The sequence below is a fragment of the Protopterus annectens genome, chromosome 4.part0 (assembly GCF_019279795.1).
Source record: "Protopterus annectens isolate FY-2018-M chromosome 4.part0, PAN1.0, whole genome shotgun sequence".
Lineage (NCBI taxonomy): Eukaryota > Metazoa > Chordata > Ceratodontiformes > Protopteridae > Protopterus > Protopterus annectens.
The window spans coordinates 760,283,085-760,306,062 of record NC_056733.1 but is presented as its reverse complement, the minus strand read 5'-3'; the positions used below and the strand labels follow the sequence as shown (position 1 = coordinate 760,306,062).

Sequence of the window (22,978 nt, the reverse complement as noted above, 5' to 3'; positions counted from 1 at the left end):
TTTTGTTAGTTCCCAACAAGTCCCTCCCCCCATTTTCCCACATCTTACCTGGTAATTTGTCTAGTCGTACGTCCATAAATAGTCCACCAATGCTCGCTTATTTCAAGTGCATCTTCTGAAATAAAACGTGGTTTCGTGACTTGTGACGATTTTCTTCCTTCCTGTGAAACAACTCATTTCTTCTTCCTCATTTTTCACTTTCTTCTGTCTACCTTCTCTCCAAGTCTTAACTTGATTTTAGAAGTCTTCCCCAATCTCAAATATTTTTGGTCTGGTATCTGTTGAAATTATTTCTTCCTTTTCATTTGACAGATAAATTGGGGATATACTAACTCCTGCAATGTTCCTACTTTATTGTTAGGTCATGTCTCCTTCCGTTCTCTTTAGTCAAATTGTTTCATGAGCGACTTCTGCCTAGATTTCTCAATTGATTCTCAGTCCATTCCTAATGCTTCAGCCAGACAATTTCTGTTGTGACTTCTTTGTTTTGCATATTTTTCTTCATTATGAAGAAATTACTTCTCCTGCAATCAGATAATCATCTCTAAATGCCTCTATATCTTGCTGGATAAAGAAAGGAAGAAGGAATTAATTCCATTTTTGCATACTCCTTTTTTAAATTAATCCATCTTTTGCCTGGCTTAGATAACATCTTTTAGAAGCCATTCATTATTTTAATGTACAGATTGTCCAATTTTTTCCTCTATTCTTCCTGCTACTTCTCACTGCCATTGTTTGGTTTGAAAATATTACAGACACAATGGCATGTCATGAACCTTTTTTCATTTTTGTTAAACTTAAGTTTTCCACTCAATTTTCTTGTAGATTTCCTCTAAATTTTCTGGAATTCTGCAGTATTTCTACCATTAACCTTTTTCATAAACAGATGTACTTTTTCATCCCTTGCATTCTGGCATCTGTTCTCTGAATAATTTTATTAGTTTAACTACTTCACCTTTAAAAATACTTTTTTCACTTGATGTGAAAGTATTTTTGCCATAGTAAATGCCCTTTGGATTGCTGTATCCTTTACTTTACTTTATTTGTATGGTACTACTGCTGTTTCACGGAGTTCTGTGAGAAACGGAGAAGAGAAACTAGAGAAGTGAACAGAAGTGGTGTAGCAGATCTGAATTTACCAGCAGCAGACTGTGAGACTCTGACCTCCATGGTAGGGAAGGAGCAGGAGGTGATGGAGATCTTAGACCATGAAGGGATCAGCCAACTACTGCAACTAAACTGTACCAAAAAGAATACAATTCTGAACACGGTCTTAAACAGTGCAAAGGATGTCATGGATTTCCGAGGACTGGCACCATGAGCCAATTGTGATCATGTCACTGTGTGGTTTAAAGTAAGGGGAAGAATGAAATAGGCAAAAACAATGGTAAGGGATTTTAGACAAACAGATTAAGCACCACAGCGGGAAGAGGTCAACGACGAGTTAGGAGACTGGGAGTTCCAAGATGGATGCACACTGAATAATGGGTTAATTTGTGCACTCTCAATGTGAAAACTGAGAAATTACAAAAAAACAGACAAGGCCTGCTCGCACAGTGAAAACCACTAAATACAAAACAGAGTTCTAAAAGGAATCAAAGACCACACATATTCTTTAGCACTTTCATCTCTAATTTTAAAGCATCTAAGAAACAGACTAATTTCATTGTCATGTAGAATACTCCCCCCATTCTGCTGACACAACCACCTGTTCAAAGCTTAGCTGCTTTGTTTTTCAAGACAAATTTAATGTTAATGCTAACATGATGACCTGGAAAACACATGTAACTGGGGCTTAATTGCTAACATAATTCTTTTATGTCAGGATGTCCATTACAAAGCGTTAGTAGTCTGCTTGACTTTGATAAGCATATGTATGTTCATACAGTCTTTGACTTGGCTTTTTGGTGGTTTTGCCTACGTAAAATGCTACACAAGTGACATAATTTGCTACTTAAACAATAGTAATAGAACTACAGTCACATCTTTCTGATCATTTGCTAGAATTTGTTTTAATATTTAATTTTCATAATTGGACACTCCTTTAAAAGTCATGAAGGCACACTGATTGGTGGCAACATTACCATATTATTTTGGGGAAGGGAGACAGCTGGAAAGCTGTGTCAGGCTTGCCCAGAAGTGTTTGGATGAGATTTAATTTATTTAAGTATGAGTGTGTCAGAGTCTTAAACTGGGACACATTGCTCTGAAGTGTGTAATAAGGGGTTACATTAGGGGTTGAGAGAAGTATACAGTCCAGTCCCAGGCTATAAAGTGTGTTTCTGTTGTGCTCTTAGTTTAGGGAAATTGTGGAATATTACTCCTGTTTAAATGACAGTCTCGCAATGGAGTGAGTAGTAAGGATTGAAGCTTAGTTACTGACCCAGGATAGTGGCAGACATCACGTTATTTGGTGGCAGTTCAGTGAGATTTTATCTGGATGTCACAGAGCTGTTTAAGGATTAAAAAATTCATTGATGCCCCCCCCCCCTCCACCAAATGAAAAGTAATCATCACTGTAATGGACATACAATCTAACTGACCTCCAAAATTCAGAATAGTAAATAAACTTATTTTCTCGTTTGTTTAAAACTAAATTAGTAAAAGTGGGGGGGTCACAGCCATCCCGTGTCCACCCCACAAATGTGTTAGTAATATCTGTTGTTGAATTTAAATTTTTGGGCAGAACTAAATTAATCACTTCACAAATTAATATAATTAAGATCTTCTATCTTCATCTCTAAACCTGCAATCTGTGGTGTCATCATGAATAAATCCTTAATGTCCATAACTAATAGGTACATGGCAACTTCAAAAGTCATATTCCACAAATACACTAATAAATGCCAGTTACACTAATAAGATTTGTCCAGGTTCATTGCATGAGTTCAAATTTGTCTGTGTAAATAGCCAATTGTTTAGTCTCTGAAACCTGGCAGATACAATGGAGGAAGCTGCAAGTGAACTAATGGGTTTAAGGAATACCAACAATGTGAGGATATGAGACGATTCAATCTACAAAAAATGATGAACTTCCAAATACTCTCTGCATGCAATAGGTCTAGAAACTCAAGGTCATTGCACCTATACATTCTACTGATGTCAAATTTGCTGACCTCCTTTTAAAAATTCACATCTTCAAGCATCAATTTAATTTGCTCTATGGTCTAAAATGACACTAAAAAGACAGTAACAGTTTTCAGTTTGGTAGAATTCAGCCACTAGATATTAATTTCACTGCCTGGATGCCAGTAAATAAGAAATTTGGAGAAGGTAAGCGAAAATCAATCAGAGAAGGAGATAAAGGTATGGCTGGGACAACACCTACAACTGTTCATCAAAAAGCAGTTCAAAGTAACAGTTTTAGAAAAGGAAATGGTGTTCAGTAAATTATAGGAAAGACAATAAATCAAATGCACCTAGAAGTATTTAAAATAAGTGAAACCCTGGAGGAATATATAAAGTCAAATGACAAAAGTGTTAAAAAAAAATAAAAAAAACAACAAAAAAACAGAAGCAGTTTTAAGTGACTATTCAAATGTGTTGGATAAAATTGCAAAAAATCAAAGGAGAAAATGAAGGAAAGACTGGCCAAACAAGATTTTTCAAGAAGACCTGTTTTAAAACAGTGAGGGAGCAGAGTACAAAGACAAAACCTGATTATTTGTTTTTAGCACAGAGCTTGTGGAAGGAATGTACTGCATTCATTTTATGAAAGTACAAATAAACCTCTGTAACATTGTGTTTCACACATCAGGGTTTTTAAGCGAGAGGACACATCATATGCATGCTCCAAATTTGACCATTAGAAGGTAGCAGAGACCTATTTTAGGAAAGGTGATGCAGTTATTCCAGCAGAAACAGCTGCTCTTGACAAAGCAGAAGGCAAAAGTAGTCAAAACTGGGGACACTAGAGTGTTTGTGGAAAGTGACAATTTGCTGCATAGCAGGTAGAAGAGAAAGGTTTTTCCTGGCAATCATGGAATGTCAAGAGGTAGGTGTGACATTCAAGTTGCTTTATCCAACTGTCTTTAGAATATTTTTCCCTGGAGGAACAAAGACATTTTGGGATGTAAAACAGGCAAAGGAGGAAATAAAGGTTTAGACAGCAAACTGCAAGGAAGTCTGCTTTTCAATCTCCTGACAATAACAACATCCATAGAAAGACTTTGCCAGTGAAACATTTTCCATTTTGGCACATGAAATGGCCTGAACAAAAGAACAAAAAATCTTAGGAAATGACTAGCAGAATCAGCAGTCCCTTGGACTTAAACCAGAGACCAGCATTGGGAGACTGAGATAATAAGGAAGACCAGCAGCAATGCAAAATTACTGAATAAATGAGATAACTGTAAATCAACAACCTCATTAGGCATAATTTTAGGTATGTGAAATGTGGTTCTACAGGAAGAAGCGGTTAAAAAACACAAAGTTCGTTGACCGTTAAATTTGTGGGAGAACTATACAACAATAAACTCCATTTTATCATTAATGTTTAAAAGGACACTGAAACAGTCTTTGATAATATTTATATAAACATGCGATGGTGCAAACTGCGTGTTATACGATAAAGCAGTTCTGTATATATGTTGTCAGAGATATTTTAAATGCGAGGTGGGGAAGTTTTATTAGTTTCTGCTGTATGTGCTAGTGATATTAAAGTAAGATAGCATGTTTTCATAGTTGTAATCCACCCAAACTGTACACTGTAATAAGATAATAAAGGCTGGAAATAATCAAATTAGGATTAATATAACATTGTGATCTTGGGCTGCTGAAGGGTATAAACGTGTTTTGTTGACTGCATTATATTTACAATTAAAATATGATAATTTTTGTGTTTTTATAGAGGTGAATATCTAATATCCTTAGTATAAGCTACATACATTTTTTAAGTAAACAATCTTGAAATACATGATACTTAAATGAAAACCATGAAATATAATAGTGTCTAGTTACATTTTTTCATTAGCATCTGCGTTTAGCTGGAGACATGGGATCTGCAGATCTAAACTACTGTAGGTCTGAACTTTTGTTTAGAGTGAAATCTACAATACTTTGTTTTTATATTTGCAAAGTTAATAGCTGTTTTTCTCCATTAGCACCTGCTTTTAGAATAGGCATTTTAAAATAGGTAATGCTAGTCAGAGATATGAAACCTGCAGGTACAAGCACTTAATTGTGACATATCAGAATAGTGTGTTCTGAGTGGGATGTACAAGGTACAATATATTTAACTTTTAAAGGGTATTGGCAAGCAGTTCATTGAAAACCAATTGTGAAAATGTGGAAAGTGAGTAGCTGTACAAGTTCCTGCCTCCCTTACTACTTGAATGCATTAAATGTAACAGTAAACAGTTTAGTTTCTTTATTTACAAGTTAGTGCTTACTAAAACCATGCAAGTTGTAGTCAGTGTCAGTGGTGCAACAGGTAAGCACACATGCCTTTGGTGCAGAGAACTGTGGGTTCTAGTCCTACAACAGGTAAATGGATTGCTGACACAGCAGTGCACCAAAAGGGAGACTGCTGCACTCCCCAGTGAGCCTACCTCCTAATGAGATTTGAAACCAAGATCCCATCTGCTTGAGCTGCTGGTAGCTCAGGTGAATGTAAATGATTCCTTGGCTCCTATCAAATTTTCCCAACATGGATCTCCCTTGAGAAGAGGCCACTAGCCTAGTTGGACTAACCTGGTCAACAAATGTTGGACAAATAAAGAAAATCTTTTCACATCTGAGAAGGGAACAAAAATAAAATAAACACAAGATAGCTATTTATGTAGGTGGAAAAACAGACTCTAATATAACCTCAAATTTAGAATAGATAATGCTTCTCTATGCAGCAGTCTATTTGGGGCATCTGATCCTGTTTGAAGGGTAAACATCCTTTTCGGAAAGTGTATATAGTTTTGCGCATTTTCTGTAAGTTAAAGGGGATGGTGGTTGAAAATGAATTGTTTTAGGTTTCCTTTTTATTAAAGTCAAAAGTCTGGGGAAAATGACATGGGTTCAAACACATATGAGAAGTAGTAACTATATACAAAATCAGTCTACCAAACAGTGTATGTACACAATCTGCAAATTGGAAATATACAGTTGAAAGAATTGACATGTACAATATGTAGAGTAATAGCTTTAAACAAACTGGCTTTGTCACTGTGAACATGGAATGTAAATGGTTTTACAGGTATAGACAAAAACAAATGAGCAATGAATTATATTAAAAGGTATAGGATGCAAATGGCAATGTTACATGAGATGCATCTGGACAGAATGAGTATGTGAATTTGAGTCAAATAGGATTTCAAGGAGGATGTCCAGCACAATATCAGAGTACAAAGAAAAAAGGGGGAGTAATAAGTGTAAAGGGGGCTTCAATAGTGATAGAAGAGGGAAAAGAGACAATCATGGTACAAATGTGGTGGTAAGGGAATATTGGTGGGGATTAGGATTACAGTCCACCTAAAACTATTATTATGGAGCCTAAGAGGTTTGAGGAGAATAAGCCTTCAACAGACACTGCAATGGAACCTGATGTGCAATAGTGAGGATGTATTAGGGGACCTCAAAGGGAAGCTATAACAGAAGATGATAGATTTCTGAAGTAGTATATGAGAATATTTGGTTTGGAAGATGTGACATCAGTAGCAGGAACTCAGAATTAACACATCATTCCCCATGACACAATAACAGAGCTAGACTGGATAGAAATTATATTTTACAAGAGCATATGCATTTAATTGAAAGCATTGAGAACCATCCAAGAACTATCAGATCATACACCAATAAAAACTAACAAAGATGCAGGGGTAAAGATGTAAAATGAAACACTGGTGTGTTTCTACCCATCTGCTAAAAATAGAAGAATTTAAAACTTTGATACTCTAAGTGCTCTATCCATTATGATCTCCTCGTCCTCTGGTATCTTGGCCCATTGGCTGATCTGCTTTCTCATAAATCCAAAGTAATACTTCCCCTCCCAGCCTTCAGAGGCATTAATGAATGGCAAGTTTTTCCTCCTGGCTCAGTCTTCTAACTCATTCATCTTGTCTGATACTGCCTCTTGTTTGGCCCTTCATCTCCACTAGCTTTTCTTTAGTTCTTAGTTCTGACTTTGGCAACATCACTATATAATCCGATTGCTTACTTAGGCTCCCTCCATTTCTTCCAACCTTTTGCTATTTGATTTTATGTAGTCAGTCAGCATCCCACTAAGCGTCACAACCTCACGGTACATTTTGTCTGTTTTTTCTTGTATATTTCCTATTTTCAGCAATCATTTACAAGAAGTTTCATCTGGTTATGCAAGCTTTCCAATTCACTTGGCACCGGATCTGATTAATTTATTTATTGACATATGATTTGATTTATCAATGGGTGACTGTCACTGTTATTCAAGAAGTCAAGTTCCCTGTGCTTGCTCTTCCTTCTGTTTTTAGACATTCAATATCTTTTTTAGTTTGCTTAGATCTAATCTTGATTACTTGCTGGTATCTTTGCACTCTTAGCACTACACAATGCAGGAGAGGTTGCAGCTTGCCTCCTTTCAGTTTAGCTCCATACAGGAAGTCTGATAACCACAAATTCTTGATGTCAATATATATATATTCACACGTTATCCTGTTTAAATACACCTGCCTTTCTGATTAATTCTGAACAGGTACACATCTACAAAATATTATTTTTGAAAATGCACATAGGTAGATAACTTCATATTGTTAAGCTTTACTGTTCTTACTGCATTTAATCTAGTTGTAGGAGCATTTGCTTTATCTGTTATTAAGATTTTGCTCTTTCTACAGTCCAAGCAAGCAATCAATATGAATTATCCAGTACTATGTGATCAAATATAAAGATAAATAAAAACTATATATACATGAACAATCATTTAGCCAACTTGTTAAAAACTAAAATGTTACATAAAATAAACTACAGCTGCATTGTTAGGAATAACAGAACTGCAGGTGCAAATGTGGAAGGAACCGATCGCAGTAATCCCCTACTGCAAGGCATAGCAATCTGAATTAGTTTATTTAACTGGCAGGGGTAGGGAAGCAGAGAGGCAAAGCCCCTTATAAAAATGCTTTAAAGGTGAAAAGTGAGTTTTGTAATTTTTTTTATTGCAATCTATTTTCAAAATGTCAGGTCTCACAGTTCTGAAAAAATGCCTTTGCTGTAACAACACATGGACTTGTACTGCTGACTGCTTTTCCACTGTACTTTGATCTAAACTTCTTAAGCACAGACAGCAACTATCAGTTATATTATGTTTGGACTGTCATAAAACAATGCAAGTTGTATTAAGGACCTTTTCACTGCAGGTCCCCTCTGTAAACAGGATCTGCACTATAGGGATAACCTGTTAAGAAAATGTAAGTAAAATAATTAAATAAGAAAAATAAGAAACTGGTTAGAAAATTACAGGGTAGATATAAGAAGAAAGAATGAAGAAACTATGAAAACTTAAAAAAATATTCCTGTTACAATGAATAAATGATCTTCTTAAGTAGAAAAAAAAGGGCAAGTAAGGTACCAACCTGGGAAAGGATGGCCAGAATGGGAACAAATAGCAGGTGAGGGCATAAAGGAACAAGTCAGGAAAATAATTTCAAGGGCAGACTAATATGGCAAAGGGATGGATTTTCCAGCCATCTGGTTGTTGAAAAGACAGGCATTCTGGATGATGGCACACAACTTTGTACCTTCCCCTTGGGGTGTGGAGTGAAAAAAAAAAAACACTTGAGTTGGGTATTGGCCATCACTCTTGTACAAAAGAAAGCCAGAAAGAATCCAGATAGTTAGAGAAAAGTCAGTCTTACCTCATCCTAGGAAAGGTTTTGCAAAAAATGGTAGTGCAAGCTAACAGAATTCCTGCCTATTAATCCACACAGCACATATTTTGACAGACAGAACTTGAAGGATGCAATGTACCTAAACTTCAGTAACTTGTAAAGCAGAATATCAAAAGCCTTACTGAACAGACTATAGAAGTGTCATACACGTGAGATGGACAGGGAAATAGTCATCCGATAACACCATGTGTCAGGTGTCAGTCTCAAACAAGAAGCCCCTTTAATGATAAGTTACCACACCATTCAATCCTAGGGCCACTCTCATTCAGCATGTTTATGCCACTTTTCACACACACAGTACGAAGAATGTTTCCTGCATGAATTCTGTCACATACTTGAATATGTCTGTAAATAGCAGACTGTCTTTTAGTTCTAGATAAACAATGTCTTACCACTGTTTTATCACTCTCACAGCTACAACTGTGACAGCATCTGACTTATTTAAAAGCAATAAAACACAAAGTTGGCACACTCCTGGAAACACACACCCCAATAGTCCCGTGTAGAAAATTACCACAAACACTTGTTTTATTGTAACAAATTAATAAATACATAAGCGCTTTAGTCAAGAACTTTCTTAACTTCATCAGATAAGAGCCAGTCCATAAAAACACTGCTTATCTATTTATTAATTTGGCCTAATAAACAGTGTCTTTAATGCTTGCAAGCATTTGCGGTCATTTTCTACACAGGACTATTGGGGTATGTGTTTCCAGGAGTGCCGACTTTATGTTTTATCGGTTTGTGCACCCTTTGTGCTTTTCAGTTTATTTAAAAGCCACACAAGTATGATGATATTTGTGATAGGAAATGACAGCTATGTACTTAACATACCATTTAATCTAAAGACAGGACACTCCTTGATGGGTCCTTTGCTGTGTTTATCTCTCCTGTCAATCACACTTTGGCAGATTTGTAGGAAATTCCCTTACCTTAGGATGTACACCTACATTTAATAATCAAATTCATAGGATCATAGGAAGTTACTAGGCTACTGGCACTGAGGCCCTTACAAGCCTAGCCAAGAATTTAGCCATGTTCCAACAAATCAGCACCCTATGCCACTGTCCAGCAGGGACACAGGTGGAATCCCAGGTTTGTATCTTCTGTTCCCCATCCAGTTATCCAGGTTGCACTTAAAAAGGGTTAATGAGGAACTCTGATTGACGTGGATAGGAGTCTATTCCACAAAGGGGAAATCTCTGGGATACAAATCTGTCCTGCCAACAAGTCCTATTGATGTCACAGACCAGGTTGAGGTCACGTGTGTGGGTTACTTGAGTGGAGCTTGACTTGCAGATATGCAGCAGTCCTATCAAGGCAGGGTCTGAGATTGGTTTGTATACCAGAGAGAGGTCACCTCTGAGGAGTCTGTAGGAGACTAGAGGGATTGGGTCTTTAGCCTGTCTGTGTAGGGTAGATGTTTGAGATCATAGATTCTCCTGGGGAGGAACCTCTGTGGTCTCTCCAGCTGCTGCATGTGGTTTGTGAGGTACATACCAAAAGGGACATTTTACTCAATAATAGGTCTTATAAGAAAATAATACAGGGATGTTATGACCAACATGTCCCTGGACGAGATACACTTACTATTGAGGTGGGCCATGTCGAAAGCTTCTGTAAAACGGAGGAAATATGGTGGTCATAAGTCAATTTGCTATCAACCTAGGTGCCCAATTCTCTCACGACTGATTGTGTGCTTAGGATCTTATTATCAATGTGATAATTTGTGGGGATGTCACTCTCTCCAAAGGGGATGATGATGCATTTTTGGCATTCAGTTTGAGGTCATGTTTCTGGCACCAGTCACTTGTTTGGGACAGACCCTCTTGGATGATGTCCACATCACTAGGGGAATCGATGACAGCACCCAGCTTGTAGTCATCTGCAAACTTGGTCAGCCATAGCCCACTGGTTTTGGCCTGCATTTCAGAAAATTATATCCCAAACAGCCGAGTCCCCAACACTGATCCCTGAGGTACACTGCTCGTTATGGGTATACTGCCTGAGGTGGCCTCCCTTATTGTGACTAGGTGGGTTCTATCAGTGAGCCAGTTTGCTACCCATCTGGTAACATATGGATTGATGCCTAACAGAGAGTTTATTTATTATACCTGAGTGGCGAATAGTATCAAAGGCTTTGGCCAGGTCAAGGTAGGTAGTGTGCACAGTCTTCCCCTCGTCCATGGCCTTGGTGACTGTCTCAAAGAAGTCGACCAAATTTAACAGGCTTGACCTCCCCTTGCCAAAATCAAACTGCGTGGGATTGAGTGTCTGGAGGTGACCATTATCCTTGTTAATGAGGTTCATGATAATCCACTCCATGGCCTTGCAGATCAGGCTAATTAGGCTGATGGCTCTATAATTTCCTGGATCAGTGGATGCTCCATCTTTGTGCAAAGGGATAACAGTGGCTGGCCTCCACTTGGCTGGGATGAAGCCAGTACTCATGCTTTGGTTGGATAGGGTGCCTAATGGTGCTGCAAGTTCCTTGTTATCAGGTCCCATGGAGGCTGTGTTTTTTGCCTTTCAGAGGGCACTGATGACTTGCTCCCTAGAGATAAGGGGAGGTGGGCAGGTGCAATGTCATGTTTTACTGATGGGGGGACAGAGGGATGAAGTTTTCACTGAACCTGTTAGCCAGCAGGTTGGCTATATCTACATTTGTATATGTGGTGTCCTTGACCACCAGTTCTGAGTAGATCTGGGTGCTTTCCTTGAGATTGTGGACATATGTGACGAAGGCCTTATGATAGACTTTAGTAGATACGGCCAGTTTGGACTCGAAGTTTGCTTTGCAGGATTTCACTAGTGCTCTTATTTGTTTGTTCAGGCTAAAGGAAGATTGCTGCCAATTAGGCACCTGCTCCTTCTTGGTCCTGGACAGCAGGTTTTTCCTTTTATTATAGAGTTTATTTACTGCATATGTCCACCAGGCAGGTTTACTCTTCCCTGAGGAGGAGGATTTCATCCTGTCTGGTATTCCTGATTCCATGCAGCTATATAAATGCTCACATATTACTTTGGTGTAGATTTGATCACGTGCCAGTTCGTATGGAGAGGGAGGGGGCTGTGAAGCTGTTTATACCTTCCCTCAGGAGGTTGTAATAAGCTTTGGAGAAGTTGTTTTGTTTGACCCTAGCTAGGGGGGGGTAGGGGGAGAAGGGGACTTCTAAAGTGACCACTTTGTGGTTGGATCTTACCAGGGATGATGACACTGTAGGGATGCTGCAATGGTTATTCGTAGTGGTTAATACTAAGTCAAATATATTTTCACTTCTTGTGGGGGTGTCAACTAACTGGTCCCAAGGCATTTGCATTGACGAAATCAAGGAATCTCTGGGCATTTGTGTTTTGGCACGAATATTTCTTCCAGTCTATGGTTGGATAGTTAAAGACGCCCAGGATCAGGAGAGTTAAATCTTGATAGATTTGAAGAGGACCAGATAGATGGAGTGGGCATCTTGAGTCAAAGTTGGAGACCTATAGCTAGCTATGATTTGAATAGGGGTCTTTTCAATTGTTAACTGCACCTGGAGCATTTCCTGTGCGTCACACTGTTTCCCCAGCCTGGAGGTGTGTATGTATTTTATATATATTGCAACTCCACCTCCTTTTGCTTTGCTGCCCACAGTTTGGGGTCTGAATTTGTGATAGGATGAGTAACCTGGTATGCTCTCTGCAGCTTTGAACCAGGTTTCTGTGACTGCACAAATGTCTGCATCTTCCAGGGTTAATAATGTTAAGAATGCTTGCAATGAGTGTAGTTTCATGTTTAGACTCCTAGTATTTAGTAGCATGAATTTTAATTTAAGTTTTGATGAAATTTTCATGTTGGCAGTTTTGACCTCAAGACATTGCCTAAAAAAGACACTATAGGGCAAGAGCCTTTGCCAGGAGTCTGAAACCCATGGGAGACAGATGCAGGCCATCTCTGGCAATGCATCATGGTTAGTCATTCATGTCATCCCAGGCTGTCAGGTACTCAATTCCCTTGGAATGACACCAGAAACTAAGCCAATTGTTAAAGCCAATCATTTTCTGTTTGTATTGAGGTCTCATTCTGGGTGATGGTAGAATGCTGCTTAAGGCTAGGAACATACCTGCCTGGGACACATTCGGTTAGCTCGATCACGTCTCTGTTCATATAGTCCAGGGAGGTACGTCTCAAGTCATTCACCCCAACATAGACTATGACAGGGTCATAACAGTATCTGTTGAGAGACTTGAGTGCATAGGTGATATGATGGATTCTGGAACCCGACAAACAAACTAACCGTAACATTCTCCTTCTCCAGTCTGGTGAGGGGCACATCCATGACCATATATCCTCCTAATCAACATTAACATTTTTATCAAGGAATGCAAATACTTCTTTTGCTCTGCTCATAAAATCCCAGCTTACTTTATCAAATGCTTTCTCTGCATCAAGACCTACCAGCAACAGTGGTATTTTCTTACATTCGGTTTCCCTCTGGATCACCCTCTTTAGGTATTATAGCTATCACCCTCTTTAGGTATTATAGCTACCACCACTTTCTTTCAGAATGTTGGTACGTCTCCTCCTCTTAAAGTATTGTTAAACAAAACCTTCCAGATCTTTCAGATTTTTTCCCCTCCTAGTCTGTTTTTCCAAATCATTCAAATAAGAATGGATACATCTTAATCTGGTGAAGATGATTTGGGACAGACAGGAAGAAGATAAGAGGAAACAAAGATGTTCAGCAAAGAGATGGATGGGTGGATTGTGTGAAAGAGTATCTGCATTACTCAGGCATTAGTGTAGAAGAAGGCAGGAGTGTGGCGACAGTTATGATACCCCAACCCTATGGGAAAAAAGGGGGCTGATGATGCTGACATCTTATACACACCTTAGATGTACATAGACAGCTGAGATTTTATCTTCACAGAACAAAATTCTTTAGGAAAAACTTTTTGTTTCCTTTACAAATAAAAACTTGGTCAGACAGTATCTAAAGTAACCCTTTATAGGTGGCTTTTTGACTGCATTTCATATGTTTACTCAATTCACAATCACCCATTACTATGCAAGCACAAAGCTCATTGATGAGATCTGCGTAGCAGCAGCAACATGGTCTACATTACACACCGTTGCTAAGCATTACAAACCAGATGCTATCTAGAGGTCTAGGGCTTCCTTTGGAGCCACTATATTCCAGGGTCTGCTGTCATGACACCATCCAGGTGTCCTGTAGCTGAGGATTGAGATCTATCAGACTGGATGGATGGGATAAACAGGATGCATTAGTTATGTACTTTACATAGTGCTGAGTCCTTTTGTCCATGTCCATCTGATATGACAACTCTCCCTTCTACCATCTAAATTGCCACTTTGTAGGACCTGAAAGACATTTCAATTTATGCTGACTTATGAAAATTAGCCTATATTTCCTGGCAACAAACTTGATATCTGAGGTAGCCACACACACACACACACACACACACACACACACACACACACACACACACACACACACACACACACACACACACACAAAATACAAATTTAAAGGGGCTTGTAGCAAGAGCACTAGTTTTGCAGGCTTAGATCCAACAAGTGGCTCAAGGACCCATTAGTGATACTGGATACTCATGGATGAATGGATCTGGTATTATGGTAAGTATATAACTATCGTGTCTCTTCCATGCAATAACTTTGTTCATTTTTAACCAGAATTTCATTCTACTTTTCATCCTTAATAAATTTAAAGGTGATGCCATGGCAGGTCTAAGCAATAAGACCTGCTCATCCAGATACCAAAAATATTACAGAAGCAGCCATATAAAACATTTTATTCTTGAACTTGCCAGCAGTCTTAACCTAACCTTTTGCCTTCAAATTCATTTTATAAAGACTGGGAAAGAATGCACGATTATTTCTTTATTCATTTTCCAACTGTGCTGGTGGGATGGTCTCCAGACCTTCTGCAGCCTGACAACTTGGCCAAATAGGCAGTAATAGCAGGTATATATTAACAAAAATGACAGCCATTCATGAGAACATACTTGACTGGTTTCATACTTCACATAGACAACGATGCAACATTTTGGATGAAAATATGCAGGCTAATATACATTTAAAAATATGTGAATAACAGTACAATTTGGCATTAGTTACGTTTCAAACTCACTATGTGTAAGCTTTTAACTAAATTTTAAGACAATATATACAAGAAGGAATCCAAGGTATTTAAGACAACCTATATAAGAAGGAATCAAAGGTTAGAACAACACAATTTGCTTCATGGTATAGATTAGAAAGAAGTATTTGGTAGGTAAAGGGCATCCCTAATGAGGAGGTTAAACTAGAAACATAGTAGTAACTCATGTATGAGGTCTCCTTATGGTATAGTGATTGTGGCATACATGCTGCAAGTAATTCATTCAGCCTGCATGTATACAGCGTTCTTTGAGCAGATAATGTTAACAGGGTGTTTCTTTTTTCTTTTACCCAATTAGACCTGAAAATCACAAATTCAGACACACAGTTGTCAAACCTTTAACATCTCAAATCAAAGAAGCACTCTTACGCTATCAACCAGTTTTGTGAAGGGGCTGTTTGTAGTCCAGCTGCACCACTTCCTCTGTAGTTGGGGTAGAGGAGGCAACAAACTGCAGAAGGTGCGTACACTCCATGCTCTGGGTCTGGGGGGGCTGCTTTCCACATCCGACGGATGCTTAATAATTGGCACAGGGCTTCTTATCTCGGGAAGATGGTGCTCAGCTTGCAGCCAGTTGGATAACGAACTAGGACTTGTCATACACCTCTTCAGGTTTCTGTCCTAAACACAGAGAAGCAGTGCATGTTTAAAACAATGTCTGCCAGAAACGTACAGTTTTCCTTGTATAAACTCACTGGCAACATGAGTATAAAACCAGTACACATAACATGTTATGATCTGTGAAGGCATATGCATCTGTTTTAGACATTCATAAGAACATTCATTTGTCAGTATAACCAAGTGTAAAAAAAAATTCATCAGTGTAAGTCACAGTACCTAATAAGATATGGAAAACTAACAAGTCACAGAAATCTGTTTTAGATTTTCAAGTGTCACCGTAAGCCCCACAACATACACTGTGGCAATGTCACAAGACATTTTTGTCCTAAAGGGTAATTTAGTATTCATTACGCAAAATCAGTTGTATAAATAAAACTGGGCAATAATAAGTTTCATGACTTGGGTTGCTGTGGGTGGCAGTATAAAAACTTGAGACTAAATGCACTCATATCTGGATCACACCAACTTGTTTCTCGGTATAATGACTTCTGTACATCAGTTTTCCATCTTGTCACATGGGAGAGTTGATCACATGCTGTTTTGACAAAATGGCCAAGCAGTGTGTGCCCAGATATTCACTTTTCATTATCTTTGAGAGTGGGTTAATGTGGAGGAAGGGTTTTCCAAAATACATTTTGTTCTTTCGCCACAGTAGTGAACTTTTGAAGTTAGAATATCTAAGTAGCAGGGGATCAGAGGGGATATGGGAGGCTTACCTCTGCAGAAACCAATTTTTGTGACTCCCTCCCATATGTCACTGTGTAAAACTAGAGTAATGCGTTCAGTGGAAAAAATGCAGAAGAAATGTGACAAGTTTTGAAAGAGAAATTGTTTGAATGTAAAAAAAAATGTTTAACATTAGGGTCTAGGCATCAAAGTTCAGGAGGATTTATTTCCGTAACAAAAAGACAATTGATTAAGGTGAGAGTCAAAAAATAAGAAATGGAAAAAAAGAGATAAACTGAAATAAGCTAGACAATTAGTGAGACAAGATCAAGAAAAAAATTATAAAGATATTGAGCATAACAGGAAATCATTTTATACATAATATATGGCAGGACAAAGACATACAAATTGATACAATGGGTGTAGGTTATAAAATTTATTCTCAAACACATTAGATTACAGATATATTTACAATATTTTATGCAAAGTAGTTTGTCTCCACAAAGGGGATAATAAATTGTCCTATTAACTTAAGATACTGAAATGAAATTAGATTATACTGAAAAAGAAATTTTAGGTTACAGGTTGTCCCACAGGGCTCTGTTCCAGGCCCATACTTGTTTATGTGGTATCTTTCAGAGCTGTCGTTTTCATCAGAGGTGTTCCACAGACTGTATGCAGATGACATGAAAATGGATAAACGGATTATATGCGTTACAGATTGGGTATGTCTGCAAAAGAACTTGACTAAGCTGACCGTTTGGACATGATAGAGTAATATACTGATACAGCAAAAGCTAAGCATACAAGATTTATGAGACTTAGATTGAAATGCAAATTATTTAATACAGTACACAGCAACTGAAACTGTAGATTCATTTAGAGACCTGGGTATATATTCAGATCCAGCTGAGTTTTCCCTAGTCTTATCAACCAATTTACTAATGATAGCTATAGAATTATAGCTTGTATAAAAAGATTTATAAAGTCTAAGAAATCAGAAATGATGAAATCATTGTTTATTAGTTACATTAGACCCAAACTTGTGTATGGAATATGTGGAAGTGGGATCTTTAGAAAAGGGCAGGAGTACATTACATAGAAAAAAAATGGAAATTCTGGGAACAATACATGCAAAATAATATTTTGGAGGAGGAGTGAGGTTTAAGGCAAGGCAGGAATTGTGCAATTTACCTAAGGTTGGATTGATGATAGTTAAAACAAAACAATACATGTGATGTAGAATGTTTGCAACAGGGAACATGATTAATATGATTTGTTTTCATTTGTCTAAATGTATGTTTGCCTAAGTCTTAAGTGATATTTCAATAAAGGTAAAAAAAAAAAGGAATCAAAAAGCAATATATTGAAGAAAAAAACAATATGGAAACTTTGTATGGAAACAAGCATGAGCACAACTGAAATATACCAAAGGCATCCATGGATGTGACAATTTAAGTTAAATGAAAAACTAAAATATCTGAACGTACAGTGTCCCATACAAACATTTATGAGGAGACTTTGTTCAGGTGTGTGTATGTATGTATGTATGTATATATATATATAATATTATAATATATATATATATATATATATATATATATATATATATATATATGTATGGGTCCCTATGAGTTGATCGACAACTCAAAACAGCGACAGTGACTTCACACAAGTCGCATCGCAAAACACGGACGTTTACTGAGTAACGGATGCAAATCCGGTACTCATGCCTACCATGGTTGCATGACACTGCCACACTTAACAAACCATGGTAGGCATGAGTAGCGAATTTGCATCCGTTACTCGGTAAACATCCGTGTTTTGCGATGTCGGCGATGTGACTTGTCGGTGAAGTCACTGTCGCTGTTTTGAGTTGTCGATCAACTCATAGGGACCCATACATATATATATAGGTTCATAGGTAGGTACTAGGCTATCGGCCCAAAGGCCTACGTAAGCCTAGCCAGCAAGGTTCCATGGCTTATGCCACCCAAGACAGTTATTTTATATATATATATATATATATATATATATATATATATATATATATATATATATGGCATTTAGAGACATCTGTTTCTGGGAATGTTTCAAAAAGTAGTATAGAATCATTTGACAACCTATGCAGAAAATTATACAAGAATGAGAGGTGTACTAATTGGCACTCTGAAGGAGTAGCTGATGCATGGAATAGACTACCAAATTACATTAAAGCAAGCACTATTTTGGATATTTTTAAAAACAACCTGGATAATCATTATGGGAATAACTGTTCTGGTACATTGGCAGACTAGAACGGCATTAAGTACTGCATGAAATATTTGTATGTATATACCTATGTAAGTTTTATGTCTTTCCATTAGTTGTGCCTTACGATACAGTGGGATACTGAAGTGCTATGCAAAAAGTGTGTTGTGTTTCAAGATGATTAGGTACACTCATCATATATCTTTAGTAATTTTCAATATTTTGTCACAGTATTGCAACACTTTTTTATGAACTGCCCTTAAGTCAGGCTATAAATTAGTGACCTTCACCTTCAAAATCTCTAAAGCCCTTGCTTCAAATATCTTGGGTTTAAAAGATTTTAAACATAATGTTTGTTTGTTTCTTTCGGCTTTTCCCGGTTAGGGGTCGCCACAGCGGAACTCCGGTCCACTAATGATTGGCAGTAGAGTTTTACGTTCTGGCTTGCCGGGCCTAACGCACAATCGACACACAGAAGGCAACTGAGAATCGAACGGGCAACATCTAACTGTGAGGTGACAACGCTACCGCAGCACCACCACCGCAGTCAAAGAGTTTAAACATAATAATTGTATCAAATTCTATGACAAGATTTTTAAAGTTATTCATGGAAACATCATGTGCACCCCCCCCCCTCCTTTTTTTTTTACTTGCCTTCATTCCTAGAGGTATCACAGGTGTAGGTACCCATCTCTGAGAGACATGGATCTGAAGTACAGTTATGCTGTGGGTACTCACCAAAACTGCTCATGTCCGAACAGTTCATTTCCTGTTTTAGTGCATTCATGAATGAATATGATTTAGCCATATATACAGGTATCAGTTTTCTTGCCAGTCTTCTATTGCACTCAAATATTCCAAAGTCCAGGCTTGAGGTTACATCACAAGCATAAAATATCATCAGGAAACTGTTAAAATGGAGGGTATAACCCACTACATCTTTTGTTCTTTTTAGAGCAGAGGGTCACCAACAAATGTACCTTTTTTCTTGCCACACCAGCTGTTAGAGTGGGAAATGTAAAGGCCTGTAAAAGATGGGAGTTCACACACCTCAATATCTCATTCCTTAACCTCATCAATCCCTCTATCAAAGATTTACCATAAATCAGTGTTATAACTCGACTATATACAGCAAACAGTAACGTACCTCCTAACATTAGGAAAGCTAATTCATTAAGAAGTAGAAAGGCAGGTTAGAGTTCTTACTGTGGCAATGTTCTGATTGAAGCATATATGGGTTCGGTGTACACTGTTCATTAGGCTTATACTTGGTGTGCTTAATGAATGAAAGTGCCAAGCAGTGAAGGCCCGTGGCCATGGTGTGGTAGAAAGATTACAACAGGACATGCAGAACAATACAGACATATTCCAACCAAATGCTCTGCAAGCAATACTTTGAGAAGGTATATATTGAAATCAAGATATCAGAGCTGAAACATTCTTGAAGAAGGGTGCAGTGATGGCATTTACTCTACTGAGATACAGACTGAACTGTTCAGCCATAGGTGCTACAAGATAAAGTGATGCAGTACATTAACTATTTACAGACAAACCTGTTTGGATGGATACTCCTCTACCCCAGTTCCCTGATATGAAGAAAACAAAAAGGTGATTAGACTGCCTTAACTCTCTTTTCCTGGCAGTAATAAAAAATCTTAAGTTGTCTGTACACATTCATGGTCTGTAGGATTGTCTCCACGTTACTGCAGATTAAGATACAAACAGGGTGCTGTAGAGATGAGAAATGTTTGGAGAATACCATGGAGAGGAAGCATGGTTTGGCCTTACTGCTATCTTGTCTTTATGGAAAACTGTACATTTCCCTACTTGCCAAGCCCTGCATTTCTGAAATTCTTCTGCGTGAGGTGATGGTCATTAGGAACAGGGTCTTTTAAGAGAAGTACTCAAAAGCACTAGAGCTTTCAAGTTCAAAGAAGGGCACAAGTTTCTCAGTCACAACATTCGTCCCAAGGAGGAAAAATGCACCCCCTGGGAGATCTTGGGTGCAGAGTGCTTTTTGAGAAGAGTTTCACAGCAGGGTTAATACAGATGGGATTCAAAAATAAATGGGCTGAAACTGCTGAGTGGTACACCTTAAAACAGAACTAGGCTAGACCTTGGCCAAAGAGCTCCAAAATATATTGCAGGACTTCAGGTATGGAGAAGGTCTGCTTGATCCAAACACTTCCTATTAAATCACACTGAAAAGCTGTTCCACTTGCTATGTGGGACATCCCTTCTACAGGAATATAGAACATCTATGGGGAGAATGATTATGAGATATTAACCTGAAAGATTTTGGGCCTTTAGCTTAAGCCCCTTGAGGACTCAGATGAACAGAATCCCTTCCTATCAAGTAAGCAGGATACAGATAACTGAAACAGTGAATGGATCCTCCTCAGACATTTGTACTAGTTAGAAGAACCAAGCTCAAGTTGGTCAGTTTGGCACTAATGGGGGAAAATGCATCTTCTCTTTGTCTGCCTTTGACAAAACATTTGAAATGAGATGAATTTGAGAGGGAGGTTATTACAGAAGACATTGGTCCCACTGGATTAAAAATGCATTGATAGCTGCTTAGCAATGGGTGTTTAAAAGTGCTTTAGCTGGTGGTTTCTTTTTGATACAAAATCATCTGCATTTTATGTGCTCCACCTTCTTGTTCCAGCTTTTGAGGAGGTTCTTCAGCCCAACCTTCATCTCTGCCAGATCTTTAACTCCCTGATCATGTGACAGGGTACAGACTAATGATGGTTGGGGATACAGACAGTACAAGATGCATCCTCAGCATTACAGCCAAGTCCAAACATCCTAGTTAATCTGCAGAAGAGGCCCATTTTGCTAATATGGTATATTAAAGTGGAGTTTGTCAGGCACTATCTTAAGACCCCTGGGCTGAGTACTGACTTTAAAGCCTGAATGGTGTAAGAAATAGCCATTATCGCATTCATGTTTAATGGTCTATACAAGTAATAATGGTTCCCCTGCATTGTACACTAAGGTAAAGCATTTTGCTATCTCCTCCAGAGCGCAATCTGTGGTTCATGGTGAACTTCTGAATTAGCTTTGTAGAAATGAAGGAAAGCCCCGAGTTGTTCTTGACCTGTGTTGCCTACTGCACAAATTCCTTTCTGACACAGAGGTTAAGGAGAGTCATTTATTCAAAGGACTTGTACTAATCCTGTAAACTTCACAGGTACCATGGAATCTTCCTTATTTACAATGCTGCTTAAAAAAAACATTATGGTGGAGGCTGATGAACACAGCACCTTCAAGAGCATTTTAGTAGTTAAGGCAGACTTTGAAAATACCTTAAAAATGACCTGTTGATCCTAGCAACTGGCCCCATGTGGAATTGTGATGGTGAAAAGCAGCTGTCTCAAAGAAAATAAATAAATAGCAATGGTCATTATAGCAAAATAATCTGCAATTGTAAAATAAACCAAATAAGAGTTATACAGTTCCTGACAGAGGTGAAGCAGAGTAGCTTTACTGTTCTAGTGACAGATGTTATGTTAAGTAGCCTTACACAGCTTGAATACGTAATACAATTAATTTCATATACTTGTTATGGAAAATTAAAAAACAATGATTTACTGGCAAAGACATACAAACAGAATGACATAGTTGCTATAGGAAAAAAAAATGAGAGAGAAAGATATTATCTGGCAAGGACGTAGCATGGTAGCAGAACACATATTGAGCATTGTGAATAAGATAGTTGAAGCTATCAGAAATGGGGGCAGGAAACCACAATATAGGTCCTTTAGGCTTGGAGAAGGTAAGAGTTATGGTATGTGGACAGGAAGCTGCAAAAACAATACGAGAGGAAACTGTCTGAAGAGTGTAGACAAGGAAGTAGTAATGAAATAGATTAAACTAAATAAATCTGGGTATGGCTAGTATGGGCGGCGACTAGTAATGTATATATTATGACTTGACGTTGCTCCAGTGGAGATCAGTACTAAGAAACGGGGGTAAATATTTACAGTATATACAGAACAGAATACAAGAACGTCTCTGCACTTTACTCCTCCTCCCGAACATTATTCTGCTTGTATCATTTCCACAAATTCCATTTATTTGTAATTTGCTCCTTCCCTTTTGTAAGGATCCCATCTCTGATTCATTTAACTCATTCACAATATTCAATACTTTAGTTACAGTTGGTTTACATTTTGATTTCCATTTTCTATTGTTTTTCTGCAGCCAACAGCATTAAACTTAACAAGACTTTGCTATGCCTAGAAAATTCACATCTTATATCCTAGCTCTAAACAATAATTTCTGTATTTAGTATCATTTGCCCCTCTCCCCCGAACATTTCTAACAAACTACTCTGTAGTTTTTTTTTTAAATCTGCCAATTTGTTAGATTCCCCAAAATATGTTCTCAATTACATTTCTC

The 22,978-nt window shown here is 38.0% G+C and overlaps 1 protein-coding gene across 2 annotated transcripts in view; it reads right to left on the bottom strand.

Moving 5' to 3' along the window:
• Window positions 1-22,978, bottom strand: part of LOC122799575 — a 597,377-nt gene that overhangs the window by 60,438 nt on the left and 513,961 nt on the right. Inside the window, exon 6 of one of the 2 annotated variants that reach the window (XM_044068716.1) lies at window positions 15,404-15,655. The exons of the other annotated variant lie outside the window; for it this stretch is intronic. Coding sequence (XP_043924651.1) covers window positions 15,404-15,655 — 252 coding nt within the window. The remainder of the gene's footprint in view (window positions 1-15,403; window positions 15,656-22,978) is intronic. 2 annotated transcript variants of the gene reach the window in all.